The following is a 25,217-nucleotide window of genomic DNA, read 5'->3' on the forward strand; positions in this document are numbered from 1 at the left end:
ATGTAACCCTGGTTCCCCGAGAAGGGGAACGAGACACTGCGTCGGCCCGCCGCACCTCTCTGCCCGCCTGAAGCGCCTGCTTCATAGTTTAAGCTAATGATGAGTGTGTACAGGTGTGCTTTATACTCTTCCGGTTATTCCGTCACACCTTACCGCAACAAGCCAATAGGATTGGAGTGATTTCATTCACGTTCAGACCTGCTTCGCCTAGAGGCGTTCCCATAGTGTCGTAACCGACGCAGTGTCTCGTTCCCCTTCTCGGGGAACCAGGGTTACATACGTAACCCGAGACGTTTCTTATCATGCTTGTATACAGGGGCATAGGACTCTGGGGACAAAACGCAAAACGGACTGAATATGCAGGTGCCTCTCGTGAAGAGGGCCCACAAAGATAGAGAATGCCAGTGTACAGGGTCCAAAATATTGTGCTACTCACCTGCTTGTATATACTATCTCAGTTCGAAAACCAAAACTGCGGTTATATTGTATTATATCAGCCAGTCTTCACTGCTTGATTTCAGACTTTATTCTCACAGAGCTTGGACTTAACAGGCCTCAAGTGTTTTACCTTTGTTGTGCTCAGACCACACTTTTCCTAACAGACAAGTGATGTGTACACTCTTTGAAGTAACAGTGCTAACTAGAACCATATAGAGTTTTCCAGCATGGGAGAACCATTTTTAGTTCCTTGTAAACCCTTTTAAAAAGCCCTTATGCTCTAATTTGCTTGAGCATGACATTGACGTAGAGGGCACCAAGCCTATCAAACAGTACGCTTACAGCTGTCTGATGGCTAAGGGAGAGGTTATGAGAAAGGAATTCAACTATCTATTGGAAAACAGTCTTGCTAGGCCCATGTCCTTGGGAGTTCCCCTTGCTTACTAGCACCCAAATCTGTTGGAACTCGGTTCTGCACCGACAGTGTCAGATTCCTTTCCCTTTCCCCGGATGAATGGCAAGGTGGATATCGCTTTGTGTATTACCAAATTGGATTTGTTAAAGGGATATTGGCAGGTCCCCTCAACACTAGAGCTGCGTCTGAAAAGTCAAAAAAATCTCCTTTCCTAACCGCTTTTCCTAGACCTCGATTGCAAACGTCAAGAGGTCAAGGAAAGATTTGAGTCTCAGTTAGGCCTATTGTTGACAGTTTAATACATGCATATTAGCAAGTTATGGCCTAAGAGAGAAAAAGCTTAATAGCCAATGGTAACTTACAAGGTCAACATCCTTTATCCGTCATGGTCGGTGATTTTATTATTTTATTGTAGAAAGCACCTTATAGCTTATTTCAACAACCCGAAACATAAAATGGCGTTGAAAGCCTATTAGATTACAAAAAAGCCAAAATAAAACAAACCAAGAGAAAGAAGGTAATTGTAAGTCTTATTCAAGTATCATAATGTGCATCTGTATTGCAGGGATTTTGCTAAATGTGATTGATGGATTTTATCGTTTGAGTTTGAGAACATGAGTCGCTTTAAATGTTGCCGCCGCAAGAAATTGTGGGACAGCATTCCCTCCTTTCCTTTTGTAAAGGATGGTCCGGTGTGCCCTATGCTAAAGGAGATATGAAAGGAAGCAGTGAGGCTCCTTTTCCTTAGCTTTTAGAATTCGACCAGCTCTTATCATGGAACCTTCCTAAGCAAAAAGACATTTCAAATGCAGCCGAGGAACACCAACAATCTGGCACCCTCAACAGGCGCCTCAACGGTCTACCAGACCGTCATATGCTGGAAGAATTTTGGAGATTTGCCCTGTTGTGGTCTATATACAGTATCCCTGCCTCCGCTGAGGTATTCTATTTCCTGGTTCCATATTAAAATAAAATATCCAAATAAAAATATTCTTTTTAAAGACATGCTGCGGATGATCCATCCACAAGAAAGCAGACAAAAATCTGTTATCAAAGCAGACTGTTTTCTTAGTCTGACATCTATATTGCATTGGCATATACTGTTGCCTGTTTATGACAGCAAGTTGTGCTGTTGCATACAGTGATTATTTTCAGTTGTATTTTTTCATAATGTGCATTCATTTATTTACTGCTGCTGCTGCACGTCTCCCTTCCAAATGGGCCACTTTGCTTTACAATGCCAAAATGAAACTACACTCATATATAACTTGCCTACACAAGTAAAATATTACTAAATGTATTTTAATAAACACTTAGCAGAATGAAAGAGAAACACCGAAATAATGGAGGAAACCGTTTTTATTGACGCTGCTGCAATCCGCCTATTGTACAGCTGCTGGGGTTTGCATTGTTTATTACAATGTTATTTTTATGAACAAAATAGTTATTGTTTGTTGGTGTTTGCATTTGACACAAGACACATATATAGAGTTTACAATAATTGTTCCACCTGAAGATGACATGCGAGTTTATAGAGACCAGTGTGGCTTGTAAGCTGGACCAGGCAGCAGCCGGCAGCTCTTGGGCATCTGGTAGTCGGACTGTTGAGATTTATTAGGCTACAGTTCCTTATTTGTGAAGCCTACTATTTACATCATCAAGATCTAGTTTATATTTACAAAACAGTCAAGTGGCTGCGCTGGAAAGCGCTCTCCATCTTGACTATGTGCTTTTCCAAGTTGTAGGCAGATAGGTGCCATTTCCCAACATTTGCTAAATACCAAACAAGTACATTCACATTTTTTTCATTTATTTTCAATAGTTTTTTTTTTTTTAACCATTGTATAAATTAAATAATCAAAATGTGCTTTTTACTCAGGGCTTCCCACAGGATTTGTAGAGACTATGGTGGGTGGGTCAGAGGCCTGAGAGGGTCCGGTAAAGAAAAATAAATGTGTCTATTTACTTTTAATTTAATGTGAATATAATCCAATTAGTCTTATTTCCATTGTTACATCCTAAGGTCTAAGGGTATCCTGGATACAACATCCCATTCCCAAGCAAGGACAGAACCAAGGAAATGCAAATTAGCATTTTTTATTATTCTCGAAGATGAGCAGTGCCAAAAACAACAACCGAAATACTCTAAGAAAAATAAAACCTCCCTAACCAAAAACTACAAAGTAAAGAAAAGACAAAGCTCTAAACTAGCTTCTACTATCAAAAACAGGAGAAAAAGGGTACAAACAAAAACGGGCTTCTGCTACTAGCTGAAACAACAAAGCTACAACAAAGAAAATCTACTTAGCAAACAAAATGGCTAAGACCAACAAAGCAAAGTTGTCAAAGACAATAATCAGAATTACTAAGTTAAGCTACTCACAAAGTGTAATGTACTCACTACACAGGTTCTACACTTACAATGAAAGCACACAATATACACATTACATAGTTACATGTTGGGAACGGCAGAGAGAGAGGAGGGAAAGTTTTTGTCAGATGGGGCTTAAAATGGCTGCTGTCATCCAGGGGACCAATCAGGAGGCAGCAATCAGCTCTGCTGGACCAATCCGTGGTGCCCACCTGTTCTCCGTTACCCGCATACGCTCACACACACACTCTAAGGGAGGAGACAGCTGACAGTACAGGGTGAGAGACAGACAAATTTAAATATATGACCCCAGGGTCATAACACCAACCTGTTTAGACACCTTATTTTGAAAACTGGACGTTGTCACATGTGTATCCTCGCGCTAAATTCATCAAGCCCGACTCAATTTGATAAATAATGTTGTATGTGGTTTTCCTATGGCGTAACATGAAGACTTCACAGCCAGTCTTCAGGTAGGACTCTCACACTTGTCTTTGTAAAGAGAGAAACTGACAGGAGAAAGTCTCTAACCTGCCTGTCAGCTCGCTCTGGTCAGTTTCAGTGGATTTACCATAAAGGCTTTAATACGTGTGCACTCCAAATTTAGGTGCAGCTAGCTTAATCGCCTTCTCACAAATGAGTGACAGAAACACTCAAAGCGGTCAGACCGTTTGTTGCCTTTTCAAAGAAGTCAGCCACAGATGGAGTGGATGTGCTGGGAGACAATTCAGCAGAAGAGCTTCAGAAAACACCAAACACATATTTAGGAAAAAGTCATGGGCTGACAGGCTTGTAGTTTTCATTCAAACAGAGTTATTTGCATCATAAAAACCCTAACGGTCTGTCAAACCATCTAGGCGGTTCTAGTGTTAAACCAACGCGCTTCCGACATATCGGCCTTCATCCCCCCGATGCATTCATGCAATATACTGTGATGCTCTTTGGCATGAAGGACGCGCCTGTCACCTTCCAATGTATAATGTGCCATATTTTGGGCGATGTGTGATCTGTCAGGTCTTCAAAATGTGCAGCCTTCAGCAGAGTTTGGTGTGAGACTGCAAGTGTCACCTTGAAACAGACATCTTTTCACAAGAAAGCAGTGATGTTTGTGTGAGTATTTAACCTGTTATGTAAGTGTGATGAAGGAAGCAGTAACTGACTGTTACAGACTGATTTACCACTAACAAGATGCTCAACAATCACATGTCTACAAATACAAAACATCTTCACTTTATAAATTCTTTCTATTCTGTGGCAACATAAAAGTGTTGAACGCTGAGCTTCTCATGGTTGAGACCTTATTAATGATACAGATTTGGAGACCTCACTGATCCAGGTATGGCTGTTTGTCACCACAGTGGAACAATATATATCAATCAGCAGATTGCTAAAAATAAACTAAAAATATATATATTTTTCTTTACAGATTTGTGTCATTACACACACTTGCTTTGACATCACCTTTTAAATATGCAGTTGCTATAGTGATGTACTGTGTGCATTTTAAAACCAAATGGACCCTGGCACCTAAAATAACATACCCAGAATAAATCAGTAATATCTCCTTAACCATTAAGCCTAGATGCATTTTTCTGGTTTCCTTTGAAAGGTCAGAAGATAAGGAATGTAAATCCATTGTACATTAACGTATTTATTTTATCATTACAGACTACATGGAGATGAAATAGAGAAAAAATATGATATTTTCATCCTCGCTTAGTAAAACAAAGCTATATTTTAATGCAATAAAACATCAAAACCATCATAAGGTAGATTATAATGCACCTGAATATCTTCTAATACACCTAGAATACAATTGTAACTGTAAATTTGATAAAAAGAAACAGTTATTACACAATCTTTCAAAAATATAACAGGCAAATGTCCATGTTTTGGCCATATTTACTGTTCATATGTTCACTTTTATTGGTAGTTATCTTTAAAACACTATTTCTCTCCTTACAACCACGTTACAAATAACATAAAGCTTCCAAAACATTGAAATATCGATAAAAACAGTCAATATATATGACCAAAAGCACTCCCATGCTTTTTACAGGCCACAGCTTGAGAACAGACCATCCTACAGGGCTGGTGGTCTTATCCTGGATGTCTGTGTAGCTCCTACGGGTCGCCAAAAGAGGTCGATAAAGATCGCCTGCACCAAATCACACTCTTCTTCTCCACTTCAATCTGATGACACAAATGAAACTTAAGACCGCAGCTGATCTAAACAAGATGTTGGCCTGCTGTTTTTGGACGGAAAACAGCGAAAATCGATTGCGCCCCCTGTACCGGTTCAATACGTTCCCAAGGCTTTTTGACAAATGAAGAGACACTGATTATTTTGTCATACTGACAGCCAGTATTTAATTAATTTCAGACTTTATTCTCACAGAGCTTTGATCTAACGGGCCTCATGATTTTCAGCTCTGTTGCGTTCACACCATAATGTCTCTTCCTGTCAAACAAGTGATGTGTACCTCACTCACTCCTCCACTGCTGCAGACTTCCCTCTAAGTCTTGCTAAAGGACACGTTTACAATCATTAATGTCTGTCATTAATTACTGGCTCCTCCTCCGGTAAAGAAACAAAACATGTGAAAAGGAAACTTTGGCTGGAAAGTAGAATTCAAATTGTAGCAGATACAGCACAATATATATATATATATATATATATATATATATATATATATATATATATATATATATATATAAGTCCTCCTTAGAAGAAGTTTGATAAATCATCAGTTCCACTCTGAGCTGCTGTTCCAGAAGTTTCCTGAGTTTATCTGGTGGCAGCATACACAACATTTGGCTCCAGCTGGTTCTCTGATGCAGGCCTTCTGCTTATTTTTACTTTCGGGCGGAAACTCAGTGCTGCATAGGTCAGGGAATCAGAGCCCACATTCTGTAACTTAAAAAAAAATTATCAAATGATAAATGACTTGAACCGGACAAAATATGAAACAGACTGTGATCAACCTTAGGTTGAAATATTATTACCTCACTGGGTTGTAGATTCTGTGCTTCTTTCTGAGCTAAATGACAGAAACATCTGGTCAGTTCATTGTTCAAAAATATTGCTATTTTGACAAACAGGATGTTCTGTATTTGTAAAAGTTGTATTTTTAAGTAAATAAATATGTAAGTAGCTTACTTGTATGAAGTTTCCTGATTTGGACAACCAGACTGATGACGACCATAACGAGGAAAATAATCAGAGCACCAAAGATCACACTTGTGAGCTTTGTTCCTCCATCAAATGCTTCTACAAGAAATATCATTAAATTAAACTTTACGTTTAATATTCTACTTCATGTGGGTTGAGATTAGTCCTCATTTTGACATTTTCTTTCCAAAAAAAGACAAAAAACACAGCAATCTTACAATATTACATGAAAGTCCTTACTTTGCCTTTGTCCTGTGTCTAATGGAGCACATGATGTATCTTTCCAAACAAAAGACAGAAAACACAACAATCTTACCTTGAATCTTCAGATAAGTTGCACTGATAATTACTGAGTTTCCATTTGAGATAAATCCGCAGAAATACAGTCCAGAGTCAGATAAATCCACTTGTTTGATCTTGAGAAAGATGGTCGTGGTGTTGGACGTCATATTAAATTTGCTATTTTGAAATCCATCACAAAACGAAGCATTGGCATCAGAGCTGAACATAGAGGAGATGCAGCTGGCATTGGGTCTGTTGTCCAGTTTGAACCAGATTATGTGAGAGGGCGTGCTGCTAAAGTTGGAACACATCAGTGCGACTTCTTCACCAGACTGAACCTCCACAGTGTGCAACTCAGAAACTGAGACAGAGATCCAACCTGAAACAAACAACCAGTAACTTATTCCCTAAACTTGTAATTCAACAGGAAACTAACTATGCACATAATGTTATCAATCAATAGTCTGGATGTTTCAGCTCTGGCAGATTACTATACTGAAGGAAAGCTAGCAATTGAGAAGAAATTGGCAGGTGTACTTACTGAAGGTACAGAGTAAAGCTATTACCAAGGTAAAGTTCATCATCGTGCGTACAGTACGACTGCATCACTGCAATGTTTGTAACTGAACTGTGCTCCAGTAACAGTGGTCTCAACATAAAGAGGCGGAGTGTTCATTTGTTCATCCGCCTGCTCAGACTGACAAATTAAAAACTTTCCGGAAAATGATTCAAGTTAAGAGCTGCAAGGAGAAAGGACAAAGTTATTATCTTGATGACACTTGAAAGTATTTCATCACATTCCTTATTTTGACAATTGCACCAAATTGGCCAATCAAAAGACAGTCCATGTTAAAACCATCGTACCTTGGGCCTCTAAATATGTAAACGACAAAAAGCAGCTTGTTGCTTATGTAAAATCCACAGAAACAAAGTCCAGAGTCAGAAAACTCCACTTGCTTTATTTTGAAATGTTGGATGTTTGCTTTCACTTTGAAATCCATCACAGAATTTAGCAGGCTCAAGAGGCGTGAACATAAAGGTGATACAACGGGGCTCGGATCTCTTGACCAGATTCTCTGAGTAGGAGAACTGGAAATGTTGGAGCACGACAGTGTGACCTCTTCACCAGACTGGACCTCCACAGTCTGACACTCAGAAATTGACCCAGAGATCCAGCCTGAAACAGACAACAGAAATAATGATAATTTTGTTTAAAGAGCAACATGAATGTAATCAATACCTTTATATGATTTTATAAATAGTACGCAGCTGTGGAGTAATTCAGTGGCAGTACTTACTGAAGCTGCAGAGAAGGAAAGCTGTAGTCAGGTTCCTCATTGTGGTTATGATCGTGCCACTGAAATGACACTTTACAACACTGAGTTTCTGTCAGGGTTTGAAGCTGGGACATTTTTTATAGATACTTTATGCTGTTACTTATACTGATCACACCAGCACTTGTGAAAAACCATTGCCAAAGCCTTGAGGAGTGACTTGTGAAGTTTACAGTACCACATTAAACCCATTTTTTGGTATGAGTAGAGTCAGGAGTTTGGGGACTTATACAGAGGCCCATCATGTTGTGAATTCCACTCAATCATATTCTCAATGTTGTTCCAGGTACTCTCAAAAGGCTGATCAAGATCTACGTTGTTCAGGTACTTTGGAAGTGCAACATATGATTAGAAACATATATTGATAAATATCACTTGGCAATGATTACTTCACAATAATGTAATGTTAATAAAAGTAAAGTTTGGTAATATTTATATTTAAATTTTGCTGTCAGGCAAATGATGAGAATTCTTGAAAGTGATTGGCAGTCTGAAGCCAAGTGTAAATGAAGGTTTCATTTTAACTGCAAACACGCATCTGCATTGAGAAGGCATGAGTACATTTCACAGTGAAGATAGATGGGAGCTGCACCCACTGTATCTTTGCTGTGGTCTGTCATGTCTGAAAAAAGTGCTACCTGGAGGAGAGTGAACGGTTTCATATGAGGCTGTGCAAGTGTCACGTTACATCTTCTCACACTTTTAGAAGAGACACATTTAGACAACAGGTTCAATAAATACACCAAGATTAACTTTAAATTTCAAAAGTCATGATGAAGCTTTATTGCTCTCGTGGAACATGAGGCCTTTGTTGTGTGTGGCTCTGATGCAGAGAGCTGAAGGCCTCACTCATGATACAGATGTAGATACCTCACTGATACAGACAGAGCTGTTTGTCACCACAGTGCAAAGTGCCTCAGTGGGCCTATGGGGTTCATATGTCTGGTCTTCATCAGTTATGCAGCAACAACAAACGTGAGTTGTGTGCTTTGTGGCTGTTGCTGGCATTGTGAAAGTAACTAGAAAAATAGCACGCAGCTGAAGGCCAGGCCTCCTGCGATTAAGGCTCCTCTGATAGGCTGTCACAGACAGTAGTGAAAACCTATGACAAATTTTTAACATACAATATAATGTTTTAGACTACCCAAATGTATATAAATAAGAAAACATTTGAATGACCCCCATCTCAACCAACTACAATATAAAATGCTTCATACGTGTTACTGCAGCAGTATTAATTATGCAATAATAATGAATAATAATTTAATTCGTTTTTTAAATTAAACATTTAAAATGTATACTTTTACTTTTGATACTTTAAGAGGTGCAGTTCCAGTTGTGTCCTGAGTCTCTCTGGTGTCAGAACACTATTTAGCATCATATGTGATACAAGCCTGTTTGTTTTTAGTTTGAAAAAAAGAGTACAAATACAAGTATTTACAGTGACTCATGGCAGCTGTTTAGGTTCAAAACACAGATCTATGGATGGGCAGGCAAGTAAAAATAAAGCTGTGTAAATCAAGGTTTTTATTTTATGTGTGCGTCTCTGATTAAGATCCATCATGTTGCTGCACTGACTGAGTACGTAACAGTAGAGATGGATGGGACTGCTGTAGCTGTGCTGTGGTCTGTCAGGTCTTGACAGCCTGATGCAGAGTAAATGCCCTCAGGCTGAGCAACTGTCACACTTCTTCAGGCATCTTTTCACAAGTTGGAAAGACACTGATGCACCATGTGGCAGTAACCTGATGGTGTAAGTCTGAAGTGTTAACTGTGACCTGTGAGGAGGGGTGTGGGGATACAAGATTGATTTACCTCCACACACCTGCTCACTGAACATGCTATACAAACACTATATATGATATATTGTATCTTCACATTAAAAAGGTCTTCATTAAGTATTGTTGGTTCTGTGGGACCATGAAGACCTTTGTTTTGTGTGGTTATGATGCAGAGAGCTGTTTCATGACTGAGGCCTCAACTGCAGGAAGACCTCAGCCATGATACAGACCTCACTGAGACAGATAGTGCACAAGTTTGCGGATGACACCATCATCATTGGACGGATGAGACTTCGTATAGGGAAGAAATTGATAATCTTGCAGAGTGGTGCTCAGAGAAAAACCTTCTGCTCTACGTCAGCAAAACTAAAGAGCTGATCGTTGATTTCAGGAAAAATGAGATAAAGACACACACTCCTGTCTACATCAGTGGTGCTGAGGTGAAGCAGGTAAACAGTTTCAGGGAATCAGCATCACAGAGAACCTGACATCTTCATCTCACATCTCCACGCTGGTGAAGAAAGCTCAGAAATGACTGTATATTTTGAGGAAGCTTAAGAAGGACAAATTCCCACGCCAAGTTCTTATCAGCTTTTACAGAGAACAGCAACAGAAAGCATCCTGAGTGGAAACATCAGAAGCTGGCATGGGATGTGCACGGCCCGGGACCGGAGGGCTCTGCAGCGGGTGCCACCCAGCCACAGCCTGTTCACCCTGCTGCCTTCTGGGAAGAGATACAGAAGTTTCTGCTGCTGCACCACCAGACTGCAGAGCAGCTTTCCCCCCCAAGCTATCAGACTCTTAAACTCTAATTCATCCTCAGCACTGCTCCTGTGATGATAGTTTATTTCTTGTTTTCATATGTGTATTTGTATGTATATTGTCTGCTACGTAGCAGAAGAGATGTACAACAGTCACAAAAGTACATATTTTGGGGGGATTTTGCCTTTAATGAGATAGTAGGGGTGGAGAGGGATAGGAAATGTATGGAGCAACATGCAGAAAATAGTCACCAGTCAAACTCGAATCCAGGCCGCTGCAATAAGGACTGAGCTTTAGTACATGGGACACACGCTCTACCAACTGAGCTAACCAGCACTCCCCAAAAGCAGATATTTGTTGCCAAATTGATGCAAACTCCAGCTCCAGCATGGGCCGCAGTTAATTTTAGCTTCTCGTGTCTACCTGCTGGCAGCATAAATAACACAAGTTTCCACTTCTCTCTCTGATGCAGGCCTCCTGTTCCTTATTGTGGTTGAATGCAAAGTCAGTGCTGCGTCCTTCAGGTCATCAGAGTCCAGATTCTGTAAATAAAAGTATCTCCAGTCACACATCTTATACAACTGAGTTGGTGAGAAGAAACTACTTCACTTATAAATTAACCAAAGTGATCCCAGCAGCTTTTACATCATAAAACATAAAAGAATAATTTCTCATTAATTTAACTTTAATATTAATTCTGTGTCAAAACTGGATTCACCTCACTCTGTTGTGGATTCTGTTCTTCATTATCAGCTGAAACACAGAAACAACAAATCTGGTCAGTTAATAAAAATGATATTTGAAAAGTATTGCCGTTAATGCAGTGTATGTGCAGTGACAGTACCTCTCTGGAGTTTACTGATTTTGACAGCCAAACCAGTGACAGCTATGATGAGGAAAACAGTCACAGCACCCAGGATCACACTCGGAGTTGTTTTTTCATGAGGATTTTCTACAGGAGATATTATTAAATTGAAACAGCTCATCCATAAATGCCACAGTGAAAGATATTTTAATCAAAGGAAGGCAGACTCTAAAATTTACAATAAAATAATCTACTGTCTGTAACTGATGTTATTCTTACAATATTACATGAAAGTCCTTACTTTGCCTTTGTCCTGTGTCTAATGGAGCACATGATGTATCTTTCCAAACAAAAGACAGAAAACACAACAATCTTACCTTGAATCTTCAAATAAGTTGCACTGATAATTACTGAGTTTCCATTTGAGATAAATCCGCAGAAATACAGTCCAGAGTCAGATAAATCCACTTGTTTGATCTCAAGAAAGATGGTCGTGGTGTTGGACATCATATTAAATTTGCTATTTTGAAATCCATCACAGTACGAAGCATTGGCATCAGAGCTGAACATAGAGGAGATGCAGCTGGCATTGGATCTGTTGTTCAGTCTGAACCAGATTATGTTGGAGGGCGTGCTGCTAAAGTTGGAACACATCAGTGTGACTTCTTCACCAGGCTGAACCTCCACAGTGTGAAACTCAGAAACTGAGACAGAGATCCAACCTGAAACAAACAACCAGTAACTTATTCCCTAAACCTCTAATTCAGCAGTAACCAAACAATGTACGTAAATCATGTTATTAATCAATAGTCTATAAGTTTCAGCTCTGGCAGATTACAATACTGAAGGAAAGCTAACAATTGAGAAGAAATCGGCAGGTGTACTTACTGAAGGTACAGAGTAAAGCTGTTACATAGATAAAGTTCATCATTGTGCGTACAGTATGACTGCACCACTGCAATGTTTGTAACTGAACTGTGCTCCAGTAAGAGTAGTCTCAACGTAAAGAGGCGGAGTGTTCTTTTTTTTTATCCGGCTGCTCAGACTGACTATATAAAAAGGCTGTAACTTAAGAGCTGCAAGGAGAAAGACAAAGTTATTATCTTATTTTTATTGCATAGAAAGCTCTCCTTGCTTTGTCCCTCAGATCTTTCACAGCCATGTTTAAGTTCCCTGTGTATGTAATGTTGAAGCCAAGGTAAGTGTAGTTTTTTGTGTGTTGTAATTTAGTGGTGTCTAAATAGAAATTGTGTGTAACCTGATTTCTGTATTGTTTCTGAAAGATCATTATCTTAGTCTTTACTGTGTTTACTGTCAGGGCCCAGGTCAGAATCTCTGAAGGTGGTTAAGCTGCTGCTGCAACATTAAGTCATCTGCATACAGCAGACCTCTGATCTCTGTGTCGTTCAGGAGGAGGCCAGGTGCCGTGGGACTCTCTAATTGGTTTGCTAATTCATTGATATATAGATTGAAGAGAACTGGACTGGAGATTGCATCCCTGCCTCACTCCCCGGCCCTGGGAGAAGAATGCTGTTTGTTTGTTTCCAATCTTTATCGCACATTCACTTTTTGTATTGTAGCATGTCTAAAATTTGCTATGAATTTTAATAAATTTATGAGAATTAATACCCAATTATGAATTTTAATATTCAAATATACATTAATCCATAAAAGCTCTCGTTTAAAAAGGGCACCACCAGAGTTGTTATTATCCTAGAGTCTCCGGACCTCTAGGTAGCTTTTAATAATTATACAATTATTCACCAGTGATCAGTTAGTTAATTATCGCTCAATTATCTTAAATCAATCAGTCAGTTTCATATCGAAAGGGTCAATTCTCTTGGCAGGGACGTGGAAATAGGCAACACACACAACTCCTTGATTACAGTGAATTTATTAACTAACAAAAGCGATATAAAAAGGTGGTTAAATACATCAGGGTAATAAACAATGGCTAAACAATGAGAATGGATGTTCGATTGTGGGAAGCATTTGACTCATACTTCAACTAACGAATGCAATTAGATGATAACTCGGTTAAATTTGTCTAGGGGTATAAAGATTCCATATGCTGGACTAAAGAAAAATGGATTAGCAACTATTGGACGTCACTGATCACAGAATGTAGGGTTTTGGTCTTACTGCTTGTGTTTCTTCCGCCGGGTTGCTGGGAAACGGCCTCACACTGGCAGAGTCCGTGCGTTCTCGGTTAGGACAACTTAAAGCTGTCGGTCAGTCGCTTTCTCTACCAGGGAATTTCTCCGGGGTCCATCTCTGGAAGGCTTATGGAAGAAACTTGCAGTGGGGGGCCTTCCCGACCCCGTCTCGGGTCAGGTTTAAGTCGTCCTTTGTGGTTGCTGGCGAGCCATGCGGCGTGGTCCGACCTCCGTGGTCTTAGCTTGACGAAAAAGCTTAAAAGGGGAACTTGGTCGTTCCTGAATTAGACCAGTGTAACTTAACAGACTTTATAACTTTAACAAAACAAAAGAAAGAAAGACAATAAAACAACTAAAGTTGCTGGAACTGAGGGGCAAATCAATGTCGCGGCACTTTGCGTGTCTAGCTTCAAGCAAAACAAAGACTTCATTGCGCTGGTCGAATTCTGAGAGTCTTTGGAGACTGCAGTCTTTGGAGACATAAAGTTCAGGCTGTCCTGGTGTTCTGGATTTTGTCACTTAGGTGTGAATGGGTATCCCTTTGAAGGGGTAATGAAACACAGAGCAATGTCAGTTGCCACGTTTACGTGTGTGTGGGGGGAGGCAGTTCTGATAGGCTGTTTGTAATCTCTGGTTAGTTTCTTTGTCATTTTAACAATTCAGGCACCGGGAGACTTATCTTGGCTGTTGTCAAAGGTGGCCAGTTTTTACGATCAGGCTCATGAATAGCACTTAGAGAAAGTGACCTCCACCCCCTTTCTTTTGTTGGGGTCTCTTCAGCCGTCTGTTGAAAGATGATCTCAACCTTCCTGCTTCTCTCTCTCAAGGAGAGTTGATAGTTTTGAGTAGTTCAAATTTATTTAATATAAAATGCACAAATACACACTGTTGTCCACTACAGTACATACACTACATCATATGTTTTTCCTCCAATGCCACTTTCAAGTAGCCTATAGAAAAGGCCCTCGTGCCAGATGGAATCAAAGGCTTTTTGGAAGTCAACAAAACAGGCCTACACTTTTCTTTTCTTAATGTTTAATTCTTGATCAATTAGAGTCTGGAGGGTAAATATATGGTCTGTTGTGCGGCAATTTGGCAAAAAAACAAATTGGCATTTATGCAGAATATTGTGGTTATCAAGAAAGTTGACAAGTCGTTTATTAATGATGTTGCAGAATATTTTTCCCAGGTTACTGGATACACATATTCCTCTGTAGTTATTTGGGTCATATTTATCTCCGGAATTATGAATTGGGGTTATTAAATCTTTGTTCCCGATGTCTGGCAAAGAATAGTTGCTAGAATAGTATTGAATAGTTTTAGTATAGCCAATCTGATTTTAAGGTAAGAGTATTTGATCATTTCGTTGAGGATTCCATCAATACCGCAAGCCTTTTTTCCTTTCAGGGATTGGATGACACAATCACCGTCTGGTAATTCTCTGTATTTTTTAGAATACGAAAGATTTCAAATCTGGTGTCTGGGACATTTCCGTGACACAATTCTTTCTCTACATGGTTGTGGAACAACCGTTGCAACAGATTTGGTGGACAGAATAAAGAAGTGGTTTAACCCTACTGTTCTAATATTTTAATAAAAATGTGTTTTTGGTTCAGCTGATCAGGGCAAAACCCTGTACTCTCCTGGACCACCTCTCTGGCAGCCAACAGCAACCATGGCAGAAACCTCTTTTCTGTTCGTCTGTGTACAATATGTACGAACCTACCTGAGATTCAAAAACACTATTGCCCCAAATTTGTTATAACCTGTTTAATGTGCCTGTTATCATCGTCCAAATACCTCAACAGTCTACAGGAGATTGAGAGCTGGGTTGATTACTTTGCAACCAGCACTCAGAATAGAATCAAAGCCCTTTGATCTGGCAGACCCTTTTTGACCCCCTGCTGTTTTGGGGTGTGGGTTTGAAGGCAGTATAGTGAGGCAGTCTGTGCTGTCGGTTATGCCTCATCCCCTTCACATGAATGGAACAAGGAAAAGCTGGCTGGGACTACAGTTGTGTGTGGTTATGATGCAGAGAGCTGAAGGCTGAGCTTCTTCTGCTTGAGACATCATTAATGATACAGATTTAGAAACCTCACTAATACAGACAGTGGAGCGATGGGCTACTACTAAACATTAACAGAGAGTCTGCCAGTATTCACTGCTTGCAGACTTTATTCTTACAGAGCTTTGAACTCATTTGGCCTCATTATTGAACCTCAGTTTTTCTCCGACTACACTCTGTTGTCTCTTCCTGTTAAACAAGTGTACCTCCCCCTCCATCTGACTCTCACTACAAAGACTCTGGGCAGTCATCGATGTCTTATTCAAACAAGCAGTTAACATTGTCTCTCAGACTGGGATAAAAAAAACCCTGATAAAATAAGTAATAAGTGTTCTGTGGAGTTAGTGGTGTTGTGCAGCAACATTTTAATGACATGCTGTTGGATTTGTTCGAATCTCACACTACAGTCATGTGCACATGGTTTCACATGCGATGCAAACTGATTCCGGTTGACTGCAGAGGGCGATAAGTGATAATGAAAGTGTGCAATGCATGCAAGTTATATGTTACCCTGTTTCATGCACAAATTAACAGTCGATGGTGCTAAAGCTACGAGCATAACACTAAAAGACGAAGAAAAAAAGGCTAGCCAAAGGCAAAAAGCATGTAAATACTGCCGTTTTTTAAATATTTTAAAAACTGGCTATCCAAAAGCTTTAAGGGGATGGAATCACTGATTGTAACCGAAGAAGAAATTTCTGAAGAAAGCTTCCCTGTTGCCCTCCACTGCATGAGCAACAAGCACATGCCACCACCCCCACCTCACTCTGCACAAACACACTTGCCTCGTGGACTCTGCTGCACCCCCACCTACCCTGTTTCCTGACCACACACTGCTGTACATTTCCCACACTATGCACAAAGGTCCGCTCATTACAATAGTTCACACTGTTACAGCACTTCTACACTGTACACAGCGTTACTGTTAATACTCCTGTTAATACTACTGTAAATACTGTTAATAATCCTATCGATCATTTGAGCCTTAATTTTACCCGCAACTGTCAAAATACTTTTGATGCTGCTCTTACTGTTACTTTTATTATTATCGTTACTTCAGTTGCTGTTACTTTCACTTCTGATCCTTCAGATGCTGCTACTATTAAGTCTTGTGTTCTATGATATCTTGTCTGGTTAGTTATTTATTGTGATATTGTTTTTAGCACTGTGGGCCATGAGAAACGGCATTTTCCTTTTCATTTAGCTGACGCTTTTATCCAAAGCGACTTACCACTGCTATATACAGTATGTCAGAGGTCGCACGCCTCTGGAGCAACTAGGGATTAAGTGTCTTGCATGTCTTGCTCAGGGACACATTGGTGGACGTGTCACAGTGAGGAGTTAAACCCAGGTCTCTCACACCAAAGGCATGTGTCTTATCCACTGCACCATAACCATTTTACTCATTTTAATACTTGGTATGTGGATGAATAACAATAAACAAACTTGAACTGCATACTTGATAAAGGTCTGGGAGCTAAACTGGATGGCTGGCTTTAAATGTTATATAATACTGATGATGTATAAAAGATGTGGAATATTTTAAAGAATGTGGAAAAGCTGAAGCTAAACTGCATTGATGGCTTTCATTTGCATGAAGTAGCTTTTCCACACCCTGTGTTAGCTTTACTTTAGTGTTTTAATATGGTCTAACTTTGTAATTAATAAAATAGTCTTTGTTAAACTGCTTCCCGTGGTGTGTCCCCCTTTTGTTGTTGCCACTTGAGCCAGGCCATAACAAATGGGGGTGATTTGGTCCAGCTGGGTGCTGGTTTGGCTGCGCTATATTGTTGTGTGCCCTTCAGAAGGAAAGTGTTCCTGTCCTGATTCACAACATTTCTCCATTAGTTTAATGGCACTTCCTCTCTGTGTTGTTGTTGATGGCTCTTCTCCTGAATACTACCATAGTGCCCAGGCTTCCGTAGGCCTTACTGAGGGAATGATTGGCAAATCCACCTCCGCTGGAATGCACCTGGTCCTCCACCCATTCCTGTCGCAGTCCTCCACTACCTCCTGGTACTTCACCCTCTTCCTCTTTTGTGTTTCCTTCATCCTCTCCTCCCAGGGTCCAGTCAACATCAGTGAGATGAGCTGTCTTGTGGCCGCAGAGACTAAGATGATGTCTTGTCTCTATGTGGACTGGGTGATATGTGATGGAAACTTCTTAACTGCTTCTCCAGGTCAATGCTCATCACTCAGTCTCGTGCCGTGCTCATCAATCACATAGTCTACATATAGACAAAATACCAGACAGTATTCACTGCTTCATTTCATACTGTATTCTCACAGAACTCGGAGGGCTTCGTGATTTTCACTTCAGACCACATTGGGCTGCTTCATCAAACACCAAACATTGTTCTTTAGACACAAATTAAAGAGACAGACTGGCTGAGAAAGGTAGTGGCTAAATGGAAACAAACAGCAGGTGGGAATGAAATTGCAGCACAGCATGATTGAACATCTTCTATGAATATAGAATCTATCAGAAAAGCAGATATTTGTTGACAAAACAATGCTAACTCCAGCTCCAACATGAGCCGCAGTTAGTTTAGCTTCTCGTGTCTACCTGCTGGCAGCATAATTAACACAAGTTTCCACTTCTCTCTCTGATGCAGGCCTCCTGTTCCTTATTGTGGTTGAAAACAAAGTCAGTGCTGCGTCCTTCAGGTCATCAGAGTCCAGATTCTGTAAATAAAAGTATCTTCAGTCACACATCTTAAACAGCTGAGTTGGTGAGAAGAAATGAACTAATTCACTTATAAAAAAAACTCAAAAGTGATCCCAGCACATATTAAACAATAAAAAATAAATAAATAACAAGAGAATAAAATGTGACCTCAATGTTAATTCCATGTAAAAATTGGATTCACCTCACTCCGTCGTGGTTTCTGTTCTTCATTTTCAGCTGAAAGATAGAACAATAGAAAGTCATCTTTGAAAACATTACAGTTGATGCAGTTTACAGAACAGGAAGTTTTGGATTTTTTCATTATATTGAGAGAACTTAATAAAACTCCAAGGCAGCTTTCATCAAGTACCCGTCTGAAGTTTACTGATTTTGACAGCCAAACCAGTGACAACTATGATGACAAAAATGGTCATAACACCCAGGATCACACTCAGGGTTGTTCTTCCATAAGAATTTTCTACAGGAGATATTATTAAATTAGACTCTCTGTACTCTGTTATCAGTAGTGGTTTAAGATCTGACAAACATTTACATGAAAAAACCTGACTTTGTTTGTTGGAAGCCCGAACAGCTTAATCTCGTATCTATTATAGAAGTTTTTTTTATAAAAGGTTTTTTTTTTTGTCAGCTTGGTTTGGCTCCGCCCACCTGTATGCAGGATAAGTGGTTGACGATGGATGGATGGTGTTACATCATATTCCTTACTTTGCCTGTGTCTTACAGTGTTTCTTTACAAACACAAAACACTTACAACAATCTTACCTCGAACCTTTAAAGATGGAACATAATAACAAAGACCAACTATATAAAGTTTATAAGTTGGGGCAATTTGTAACACACACTATATACCTTGATAAAAACTTGTGACATAACCAGAAGAAACTATATCTGAGTCCTATTATACAATTTTAAGACACATACCACTAGTTACACAATTAGTTTTCTGTGGTCATGAGAAGTTTACAATTCAACACAAAGTTATTTGTTGTATATCAAAGGCAGAAAATTTCACATTAAAATAATTATATGACAGTGTGCTTTACTGGAGTTACTTTATTCATTCATTCATAGCATTTTAAACAATTTTTAATATTTTAGAATTGTAATTGTTACAGTTTTCCTAAGTATGCAGTAGGTGATTAAAGGATTGTATCAGTAATAGCAGTTCACTCTTACCTGGCCAATGATGGTTATTGGATTCATGTTTGCAAGACTCAGTAGGTTCAAATGCATCTCACAGTGGAGACGGATGGGATATTCACCTGCTGTGCAGCCAAATGTGCAGCCTTCAGCAGAGTAAATGCTTTTATATGAGACTGCAAGTTTCACCTTGAAATAGGCATCTTTTGGGGGTTTTTTTGTTTTTTTTTACAAGAAAGCAGTGATGTGAGTTTGTGCGAGCAAAGGGTCTGTTAAGTGTGATGAGGGAAGCAGTGACACAGTTACTGACTGTTACATACTGATTTATCACCAACAAGATGCTCAACAATCACTTTTCTACAAATATAAAACAGCAGAAGTTGAAGGCTGATCTTCTCATGGTCGAGACCTTTTAAATGATAGAAATTTAGAGACCTCACTGATCCAGGTTGTGCTGTTTGTCACCACAGTGAAACAATGGACATTGATCAACATATTGCTGGCAAATGAGAAAATTCTTGACTAAAATTTATTTTTTTCATTTTGTCATTACACTTACTTTGACATTACAATTTAAATGTCCAGTTGCTATATTGATGTACTGTGTGCTTTTCAACAAATAAAGAGTTTTGCTCTAACAGACTTCATGATTTTCAGCTCTGTTGCGTTCACACCACACTGTCTCTAAGATATAACACGATTTGCGAATACAGAATTTTTATAACAGTGATGGTAAGTCTTCCTTAGAAGAAGTTTGATATGATCAATCATCAGTTCCACTCTGAGCTGCTGTTCCAGATGTTTCCTGAGTCTATCTGGTGGCAGCATACACAACATTTGGCTCCAGCTGGTTCTCTGATGCAGGCCTTCTGCTGTTTTTTGCTTTCGGGCGGAAACTCAGCGCTGCATAGTTCAGGTCATCAGAGCCCAGATTCTGTAAATAAAAGTATTTACAGTCACTCATCTGAGTGAGAAAACATAAAATCATTAAATGATAAATTACTTAATCCAGACAAGACACAACAATAGACTTTGATCAACCTTCGGCTAAAATATTATTACCTCACTGTGTTGTAGATTCTGTCCTTCTTTATGAGCTAAATGACAGAAACATCTGGTCAGTTAATAACAATTTTGCTGTTAGTTGCTGTTTTTGACAAATAAGAAGTTCAAAATGCAAACTTTTGCATCTGAAACTTCAATAAAACACAAGTACCTGAATGAAGTTTCCTTATTTGGACAACCAGACTGATGATGACCATAATGAGGAAAATAAACACAGCACCCAGGATCACACTTGTGAGCTTTGTTCCTCCATCAAATGCTTCTACAAGAAATATCATTAAATTAAACTTTTTGTATAGTATTCTACCTCTTGTGGGTTCAGATCAGTCCTTATTTTGACAGTCTATTTCTTTCCAATCAAAAGACAGACAACACTTTACAGCAATCTTACCTTGAACCTTTAAATAAGTTGCACTGACAATTACTGAGTTTCCATTTGAGTAAAATCCACAGAAATACAGTCCAGAGTCAGATAAATCCACTTGTTTGATCTTGAGAAAGATGGTCGTGGTGTTGGACGTCATATTAAATTTGCTATTTTGAAATCCATCACAAAACAAAGTACTAGTTTCAGAGTTGGACATAGAGGAGATGCAGCTGGCATTGGGTCTGTTGTCCAGTCTGAACCAGATTATGTGAGAGGGCGTGCTGCTAAAGTTGGAACACATCAGTGTGACTTCTTCACCAGGCTGAACCTCCACAGTGTGAAACTCAGAAACTGAGACAGAGATCCAACCTGAAACAAACAACCAGTAATTTATTCCCTAAACTTGTAATTCAACAGGAAACAAACAATCAAAACAAATTATGTTATTAACAAATAATCTGTTCATTATTATACTGAAGGAAAGGTAGCAATTATTGTAACGAGAAGAAAATGGAAGAAGTACTTACTGAAGGTACAGAGTAAAGCTGTTACCAAGGTAAAGTTCATCATCGTGCGTACAGTATGACTGCACCACTGCAATGTTTGTAACTGAACTGTGCTCCAGTAAGAGTGGTCTCAACATAAAGAGGCGGAGTGTTCTTTGTTTATCCGGCTGCTCAGACTGACAATTTAAAATCTTTCAGGAGGTCAACCAACAGAACCAAGCGTTCTTTTCCTATATCAGGATAGCTCACACAGTAGTGTGTTTTTATAGTAGATAGTCTGTACATTCACGTCCTTGCCAAATGAGCTCACACAATGCTGATTAATTCTTTCACCACCAGGTGAATCTCTCTGTACTTCCCAGTATACCAAAGTTTTCAAATCTGGTGTCTGTAAGCAAATGCACTGGTAATGATGTGTTTTACATCAACCAGCAATGATTGGTTAGCCAGGAGCAACTATGGGGGGTACCCATTGCCATGTAGAGTCCACTGGAGGGAATGTTTATTATTAAAAAAATGATTCTTTGGATTATTTATTTTGTTCATTATGAATGTTTTGTTTGTGATAACATGCTCTGCAACGCTGTTGCAAAAAAACCTAATTTTAAATTGAAAGATGCCACTCTTTCTCTACATAATAATACAAATAAATTAGATTTATGTAGCACTTTTTTATGATGCTTACATGGTTTTGGGACAACCATGGTGACAGATAATAATAATAATAATAATGATAATGGACCCTTGAGAGTGTCTTATCATGCTTGTACCATGTGCAAAATCAGAAGCGGTGGTTATATTGCCTAACATTTTGTGGATGTTTTTTGCAGTCCACTTACCCCAAGGTTAACCAAGTTAACAACAGTGAAAGTTGTGTAACCAGTAACAAAGCATGAAGCAGATGTTTGTGACCTACAGTTCTTCCCCACCTGGCTCAATCACAACCAGAATCACCAGCTAATAAAGAAACAGCAAAGCAACCCTTCTCCCTCCATGGGCCGGAGGGAGGGAGAAGTTAAATAGTAGTTAATCTTACCTGTGACTACATTAATGTTCGCAAGGCTCAGTAGGTTTAAATGCTCACAGTGGAGATGGTGGGACCTTCACCTGCGTTGGTTTGCTCTGATCTGTCAGGTCTTAAAATGTGCAGCCTTTAGCAGAGTAAATGCTTTGATATCAGACTGTGTAAAAGTGTAACCTTGCAACATGCATCTTTTCACAAGATAGTAGTGAGTTTGTGTGAGTACTGAGCCCTTTTAAGTTTGAACTGTGATGAGGGGAGCAGTGACTGATTTACCACCAACAACATGCTCAACAATCAAATTTCCTCTAATACAAAAACATCTTTATAAAGTCTTTCTACTGTACTACTACATAAAAGGCTTTGTTGTGTGTGGTTATGATGCTGAAGGTGGAGTTTCTCCTGGTAGAGACATCATTAATGATACAAATATAGAAACCTCACTAACACAGACAGTGCTGTTGTTCACCACAGTGGAACAATGGGCAACTACTAAACATTAACAGAAAGTCTGCAAGTATTCACTGCTTTCAGACTTTATTCTCAGAGAGCTTTAATCTGATTGGCCTCATGATTGGCCTCATGTGCTCGGACCACACTCTGTTGTCTCTTCCTGTCAAACAAGTGATGTGTACCTCACTCCTCCTCTGCTGCTGTTCTCCATCTAACTCTCACTACAAAAGGCATGCTTTATGAGGAGAGAAATGTTTGTTAGACCTCAGGATACACAAACAGTGATTTCTGCAGAAATTGCAGTGTGACTGCTGGCTGTTGAAAGGCTGACGCTAAACCTTTTTTTACGTGGTTTATGTGGAATATTTTAAAGAGGTGGTATTATGCTTTTTGGCTTTTCCAATGCTGAGCTAAACATGTTTACTATCCTCAGGTTACTAACCTATTTGCGTTCAGCGCGTCTTTGTTTGGGTCTTGTATGAAGTTTTAAAGTCAAAGTTTATGATGAATGGCACGGCAACTGCCAGTGTTGTATGGCCGTGCGCGGCTGATACTACGTGTTACGTTTGCAGGTTATAGGTAACGGAGGGAGGGAATAACGGCAAGCTCATCAGACGTTTCCTAAAAATAAATATTGTTCACGAGTCCCGCACCTCGAGTCTGAGTCGAGTCTGAAGTCTTTTGAGGACGAGTCTCAAGTCGAGTCTGAAGTCACTGTGTGTGCGACTTAAGTCGCACTCGAGTCCGAGTCTCTAACTAGAGTCCCCATCTCTGATACACACACACCATATAATTGCGTGTATAATAAAATATGGCATCATGTAGATTATTTGTAGAGTATACTGTATGTTGGGAGGGTTCCTGCTTCCTTCCAGCCATGCAAGGACATACTGGGTCATCCTTTTGGGCTGTCACTAATTGCTGGGAGCTTAGTGGTTGCAGCCAGTTTACTGTGGTAGTGTGGTGATCAGTTTTCACAATCTTCCTCCTGCACTGTAATCTCCCTGATCACTAGAGGCACCACATTATCAACATCCTCTTCAGATCTGGCCCACAGATTGTGCAGTCTCTGACAGTGTGAGCATCCTTGACATGGGAGCTCTGTTGACTCCTTGATGGCCTGAAACTGCAGAGTGTTTGTAGGAGGCTGCCACTCTTGCACATCTTTGATCAGTGCCAGGTTGGGACTTATCCCCTCTCTTGATTGTGTGTCCTAACTGCGGGGTTCAAAGTTGTTTCTCCTTGCTTGTAGTTCTCCTAAAAACTTCTGGCTTACCTCTTGTGGGGATGTTTTTTAAGCGATTTGGGCTAGGTGGCCTTGAAAGGTTTCTAATAATGTGCCCTGCTTACCCACAACAGAAACAGGTTGTTCTGCTTGCTTGGTTTGGTTTGGATGATGGTATTCTTGAGCTCTGCAGAGGCTGTTGATGTACCATTCTCCTTACCCTTTTTTGTTCATGTGTTTTCTCGCCATATGATGCAGAGTGGATCCTTCACGCCCTAGTCTTTTGGCACAGGTTGCAGCTGATCTACTCCCTCCATCGACGTTTTAAACTGTTCCTCTGTAACATAGGCAGTGGCGACTGTTCATTAGGGGCAGGTGGGCCAATGCCCCACCTGTTGGTGAACAAAAAGAAGTGTGCAACAAATTATGTTATTTTTATTTAAAAAGATATTATTATGATATATTTTACAATCCATAAATATAGCATCTTCCTAAATTGCATTTCATTTGTGTTAGAATTTAATTTAAAGTTCATTGGTCCCTCCCTACCTTGCTGCTTCAGACTGCGTTCTCCTGATTGGTGTCTGTAGGCTTTTGTAGATGTGGGGCTAGCCCCTCTGTCTGTCAGGGTTTTGAGGGTGCAAGCAGGAGAGAGCCTAAACGCAAGACGCAAAGTTGATCATCGTGCGTACAGTATGACTGCACCACTGTAATGTTTGTAACTGAACTGTGCTCCAGTAAGAGTGGTCTCAATGTAGGCAGAGTGTTCTTTTTTTTATCCGGCTGCTCAGACTTACAATATAAAAGCTTTCAGGAGAACAGTTCAAGTTAACAGCTGCAATAACAAAGTTATTATCTTGATGGAACTGGAGATAACAGGTAGTAGGTAGGTAATGTTTCAGCAGTCTCCAAAAGACTTATCAGTGTGTAAGGAGGTGTACTCTTTGATGTTCTTTACTTTCATCAAGTGTTCTTTTCAGGATACCTCTTACAGAACTGTGTTATTGCACACAGCAGACATTTTAACTGAAAGCTTATGTATTCATTGGACTAGTTGTTGACACATCACTCCATAGAGGTTTAAAGCTGGAGTGTGGGACTTTTACATATTTGAACATCTGTTAGATTCAAGAGCCTTGCCAAATGAGCTCACACAATGCTGAGGCAGTA

At 39.7% G+C, this 25,217-nt stretch overlaps 3 protein-coding genes across 3 annotated transcripts; all 3 read right to left on the reverse strand.

The window, feature by feature from the left end:
* Positions 1–6,012: 6,012 nt before the first annotated feature.
* On the reverse strand, positions 6,013–7,262 carry LOC123980459. Its single transcript, XM_046064868.1, has 5 exons — positions 7,220–7,262; positions 6,713–7,057; positions 6,385–6,495; positions 6,231–6,265; positions 6,013–6,141 (listed from the first exon to the last, which is right to left on the reverse strand). The coding sequence occupies exons 1-5, from the start codon at positions 7,260–7,262 to the stop codon at positions 6,013–6,015; spliced, it is 663 nt and encodes a 220-aa protein (XP_045920824.1).
* Positions 7,263–10,738: 3,476 nt separating this feature from the next.
* On the reverse strand, positions 10,739–12,291 carry LOC123980462. Its single transcript, XM_046064871.1, has 5 exons — positions 12,258–12,291; positions 11,725–12,082; positions 11,400–11,479; positions 11,274–11,308; positions 10,739–11,097 (listed from the first exon to the last, which is right to left on the reverse strand). The coding sequence occupies exons 1-5, from the start codon at positions 12,289–12,291 to the stop codon at positions 10,975–10,977; spliced, it is 630 nt and encodes a 209-aa protein (XP_045920827.1). The 3' UTR covers positions 10,739–10,974.
* A 7,930-nt stretch (positions 12,292–20,221) lies between these two features.
* Positions 20,222–21,412, reverse strand: LOC123980458. The gene is made up of 5 exons (XM_046064867.1): positions 21,370–21,412; positions 20,867–21,211; positions 20,627–20,737; positions 20,473–20,507; positions 20,222–20,344 (listed from the first exon to the last, which is right to left on the reverse strand). The coding sequence occupies exons 1-5, from the start codon at positions 21,410–21,412 to the stop codon at positions 20,222–20,224; spliced, it is 657 nt and encodes a 218-aa protein (XP_045920823.1).
* Between the last annotated feature and the right edge of the window lie 3,805 nt (positions 21,413–25,217).

The sequence above is a fragment of the Micropterus dolomieu genome, linkage group LG12, assembly GCF_021292245.1.
Source record: "Micropterus dolomieu isolate WLL.071019.BEF.003 ecotype Adirondacks linkage group LG12, ASM2129224v1, whole genome shotgun sequence".
Taxonomy (NCBI): domain Eukaryota; kingdom Metazoa; phylum Chordata; class Actinopteri; order Centrarchiformes; family Centrarchidae; genus Micropterus; species Micropterus dolomieu.

What these genes read in the sequence shown, in the direction of transcription:
- LOC123980459 (XM_046064868.1), bottom strand. Translation starts at nt 7,262, where the DNA reads ATGATGAACTTTACCTTGGTAATAGCTTTACTCTGTACCTTCA. An exon ending in AGCTTTACTCTGTACCTTCA is followed by an intron (nt 7,058 to 7,219) that starts GTAAGTACACCT and finishes TGTTTGTTTCAG; the next exon opens with GTTGGATCTCTGTCTCAGTT. An exon ending in AATCAGGAAACTTCATACAA is followed by an intron (nt 6,266 to 6,384) that starts GTAAGCTACTTA and finishes TCTGTCATTTAG; the next exon opens with CTCAGAAAGAAGCACAGAAT.
- LOC123980462 (XM_046064871.1), bottom strand. Translation starts at nt 12,291, where the DNA reads ATGATGAACTTTATCTATGTAACAGCTTTACTCT. An exon ending in ATTCAAGGTAAGATTGTTGT is followed by an intron (nt 11,480 to 11,724) that starts GTTTTCTGTCTT and finishes AACAACTCCGAG; the next exon opens with TGTGATCCTGGGTGCTGTGA. An exon ending in AGAATCCACAACAGAGTGAG is followed by an intron (nt 11,098 to 11,273) that starts GTGAATCCAGTT and finishes TTTTATTTACAG; the next exon opens with AATCTGGACTCTGATGACCT.
- LOC123980458 (XM_046064867.1), bottom strand. Translation starts at nt 21,412, where the DNA reads ATGATGAACTTTACCTTGGTAACAGCTTTACTCTGTACCTTCA. An exon ending in AACTTATTTAAAGGTTCAAG is followed by an intron (nt 20,738 to 20,866) that starts GTAAGATTGCTG and finishes TATTTCTTGTAG; the next exon opens with AAGCATTTGATGGAGGAACA. An exon ending in AGAATCTACAACACAGTGAG is followed by an intron (nt 20,345 to 20,472) that starts GTAATAATATTT and finishes TTTTATTTACAG; the next exon opens with AATCTGGGCTCTGATGACCT.